The sequence below is a fragment of the Sinocyclocheilus anshuiensis genome, unplaced genomic scaffold (assembly GCF_001515605.1).
Source record: "Sinocyclocheilus anshuiensis isolate Anshui unplaced genomic scaffold, SAMN03320099.WGS_v1.1 scaffold181, whole genome shotgun sequence".
Lineage (NCBI taxonomy): Eukaryota > Metazoa > Chordata > Actinopteri > Cypriniformes > Cyprinidae > Sinocyclocheilus > Sinocyclocheilus anshuiensis.
In genome coordinates, this window is record NW_015540898.1 from 1,611,212 (window position 1) to 1,615,757 (window position 4,546).

The 4,546-nt window shown below is 37.4% G+C and overlaps 1 protein-coding gene across 4 annotated transcripts in view; it reads right to left on the bottom strand.

Moving 5' to 3' along the window:
- Nucleotides 1-4,546, bottom strand: part of LOC107688997 (CUGBP Elav-like family member 3) — a 42,450-nt gene that overhangs the window by 30,029 nt on the left and 7,875 nt on the right. For all 4 annotated transcript variants that reach the window (XM_016486864.1, XM_016486866.1, XM_016486865.1 and 1 more), the window contains exon 3: nucleotides 1,147-1,229. In XM_016486864.1, the coding sequence (XP_016342350.1) occupies nucleotides 1,147-1,229 (83 nt within the window). The remainder of the gene's footprint in view (nucleotides 1-1,146; nucleotides 1,230-4,546) is intronic.

Below are 4,546 nucleotides of genomic sequence, written 5' to 3' on the forward strand. Positions count from 1 at the left end.
TAGGCGTAATGGTTTTTATACTGTACAAACTGTATTTTCTATCCCCTTACCCTAACCCTACCCCTCATACGAAGCTTTCTGCATTTTTAGATTTTCAAAACGCTTCATTCTGTATGATTTGTGAGCACATTTTTCTCATGGGGACCTAAAACATAAGGTCAAAATTAACTGGTATTTCTATACATAGTACACACACACACACACACACACACACACACTCTGAGTTACACCACAGAAGCATTACAGAGTGAACTGCTCATAATAGCACTTCCCAAAGGACAGCGAGGCCACGACACACACAAACAAACCCACTTATCACTAACATGACGCCTCAACATTTCCTCAGAAGAAAGAGGGGGATGAAAAGGACACAGAAAGAGAGAGATGAAAGGAAAAGCTGCAAGCAGTATAATGTCTGTCTTTGGCTGCCCTCAGTTATTGCCCGTTGTCTTGTTGTCTTTCTCTGCTGAAATTAAACCAGTGTTTGTGCTTCAGTGATGCACAGAAAGGGCCATCTGTCACCCTCAACCAGGGATCGCCTGTATTCCAATATAACATCTGATAAACTATCAGACCAACATCACTTTTGAGCATAGAATAGGACAGAAATTAAGACAACAAATTTTTTGAAATACAAAAGGATAAGATCAAAACGGGGGACAGAGAGTGTCAGAGAAGCAGAAGGAGGCAGAGAAGATTGTCAGAGTGATCTTCAGCTAAAGCTCAGCCTGTTGTCACGTTGCTAATAGGATTAATTACTGCATTTGCACCCCACCAACCCTCCATCCCCCTGTCATCACCCTCCAGTACCGCTCTGTGACAAACAGCCGCTCCACATTTCAGAGAGCCTGCAGCTTGAAAAGGTGTGGGGAATACTCCAAATAATCTCTGCGGATGCATACAGCTCGCCACACCAGTGGAGTAATCCAGATGGACACACACTCTCTGAACTGAGCCCGGTCTGGATGTGTGTACAGGACACACACACACACACACACACACACATACACACACAGAGATGGCAGGATATGAAAGGGGATAAAACAATGTGAGACCCCTGTCATGCCCTGCACACACACACACACTCACACACACTCACACACACACACACACACACACACACACACACACTCAGAAAGGACTCACCCCTGGCAGGGTTTTCTGTTCATGAAGAGCACTTTGTGCTTTAACAGCTGACTCCCGTGCACAATATGTCAGAAAGGCACATCCTAAGACAGAAAGACACACTATTAGTATTCATTGACAGCTTATACAGTATTTGCAATGTTTTTTTCTTATAAAAATATAATTAATTTTCATTAATGCAAAATTATTATTATCAGTCATATGTAGTAATTACCTACATTTTAAATTGAAATTCACTTTTTGAATCAATGTTTTTTTCCTGTACTTCATATAGATTATATGCAGCATGATTACACATGATGAGTGACAGAAATGTAATTTCACACTCATTACATTTTGTCAGTGGGGCTTCTGGGATAGCTCACCCTGAACTCACACACACACACACACACACACACACACACACAGTTTTTATGTTTTATGAGGACTCTCCATATGTAATGTTTTTTTTTTTACTGTACAAACTGTATATTCTTATGTTCTGTTCTCCCACAGTAACCTTACCCCTAAACCCCTCACACAAAACTTTCTGCATTTTTGCATTTTTAATAAAACATTTTTAAAGCTACGTTAATTATGACAATTTAGGAAATGTCCTCATAAAACATATTTATGTTGTTATACCAGTGTAATAATAACCATGTCATTATACAAATTTGTGTCCTCGTAAGTCACATAAACACACACACACACACACACACACACACACACACACAAAGCTACAAAAAATCAGACGGCAGCTCAGAAGAAACCTTAATTTCTGTGATTGGAAACTCTACATGTAAAAACACATGCAAACCACAAGCAACGCAACAAATGCCTCTATAGAACGGTATGAGTGTGTTTGAGTCAGTGTTATTTTAGTATCATTGATATACTATTATTGTGTTTGTTAATATTTTGAATTTGATTTTATTTATATATTTTCTGTTTTCATTTTCATTTTAGTTTAAGTTTTAGTAATTTTGTTGTGTGTTTTTGTCATTTTTCATTTTTAAATCCAGTTAACAAACGCTTTAGTTAGTTTTAATTTAGTTTGAGTTATTTTAGTACTTCAATCTTCAATTAACAAAAACGAGAAATGTTGCCTTGGCGCCTAGCTGAAATAAAATATGTTTATATATATTTTTTTCCATATCAGTTTATGTTTGTTTTATTTCAAGAAAAGGAATTGCTTTTAAATGGTTTTATTTTTAGTAAATGATAATAACCCTGGTTTGAGCTGGTATGCTGGTTAAGCTGTTAGTGTTACGCAAGGGAGCAATTTGGGATTTTATTCACAGCCTGTTCATTGACTTAAAGGAATAATCATCGAAAACTGAAAACGCTGTTATCATTCACTCACCCTCATGCTCCTCCAAACACATGATTTTACATTTTCCATGAAACACAAAAGAGGAATTTTTGAAGAATATCCCAGCTACTCTTTTCCATATAATGAAATTCAATGGGGACCAGTGTGTTAAGCTCCAAAACAACAAAACAAGAATCACGGCACCATATCAGTAGTCCATACAACTTGTGTGCTACCAGCATTCTTCAGAACATCTTCTTTTATGTTCCACAGAAGAAAGAAAGTCATACGGGTTCGGAACAACATGAAGGAGAGTAAATAATGACAGAATTTTCATTTTTGAATGAAGTCACCCTTGAAGTCATTATTCACTAGAAAAGGGTGGAATACACTACATGGATTTTGCACAGATTTTTCCCCCCGATTTATAATCTGGACAAGCTGAAACTAGTTGGCGAAAGTCAGAGCCAGTCTGCAGATTTGAGTTGACAGAAAATCACGTCTCCGATTTTTTTAGCTATCTTATCATAAAAAAATGAGTGTAATTTTAACTGTAAAATATTGTAAAAACGCTACGGAAAAAAAATGTTAGGTTTTTAGGTTAACAGTAAGTTCCCGTACTATATACAGGGAAAAATTGTAAAAGATCTAACCAGCCATTTAATGTAATTTTACAATAAAATGCTGCTAATTGTACAATTTTTAGAATTAAAAAAAGAACAAATCAACGTATAATTTACAGTAAAAAACTGTAAACTGATATTCCCAGAATTCCATGCGTGACACTCCACATTTGATAGTATTTTGTTTAAATAACCATGTTTCTTAATAGTGTTGTCATGTTTGTTATCAGTTATGTACATGTGGGTTTATGTTACACATTCTGTTGTTTAATGAATGTTTATTGCATTATTTTAGTGATGTGTGTTACCATGATGGTGTTTAGTGTTTGCGTGAATGACTCTGTGTGCCTTCTATATATACTTCAGCTTGTGGAAAAGCTACTTGTGATGGACTGATTCTTCATATTGCTGTCTCTTTTACCACCTGCATTATTATGGTGGTTGTCAATTTATGTTAAAGATACAAAACAGATTTTAGTAGCAGTGTGCATTGTTGAATTTACTAGTTTACACTCAAATTTACTTGTTTGCAATTTACAGTTTTATACTGTAAAATGTACAGTTTGTTCTGTAAATGTTTTTGCAGTTTTTTTTACACTGCATATCATTCATGTCTCATATTTATATTCATATTGTTTTAATTTGTCAGTCATGTCCAAGCAATAAGGCATGTGTTTGTGCGTGAGTTTATTGTGTTCTGAACAACTTGAAAGTCTGGTGGAGTGTGATTTACAAAGTTGGCAAGTGTCTGATGTCGTGTTTTAAAACCTGTTCAGATTTGAAAAGTCATGTAATGTATCCCAGCCCTAATTTCTTGAAAACTGACCAACACGACTTGACTACTGTCACGAATCCAGTCTATGAACTTCTGTTCACTCACCACCAGAGGTCACCCGCTCACTACATGGACTCTCACACTACACAGACTGCTACACTATGCCCTGGACTACATTTCCCATCATCCATTGCTCTGATTGCACACAGCTGTAACCAATCACACGTGCACCTGAAAGCCATTACACACACTATATAACACCTACCCAGATCTTGCTCTAGTCGCCGAGTATTGTTCTGCATTTATCACTCTCCTAGTGTTAGCTGCTTTACCAAGCCATTCCGTGTTTCCTGAGTTAGAGTTTAGTTTAGTCTTGTTCATAGTCTGTTTACCCGTGTTTTGATCTTAGCCTGTTTTCTCCTCTTGTCTGATCTCTACCTGCCCTGAAGTTTATAGCCTGCCTTGGATCTCTCTTTCGTCTTGTCGTTTGGACTCTGTTTGCCCCTGCCTGGACTATTACCGTGTACCTGGATTATCTCTCTCTGTCTAGCCCTCTGGATGTCGTTTGCTGATCGGAGACCCTCGTCTGCTCTTGGATTATTCTTGTGTCTTGCCCGTACCATACCAGTTTGCCATTGTTTGACCCTGCCTGTGTTCTGACCGTGTTTATAAATAAAAGCTTGCACATGGATCCTCACGCCTCACGTC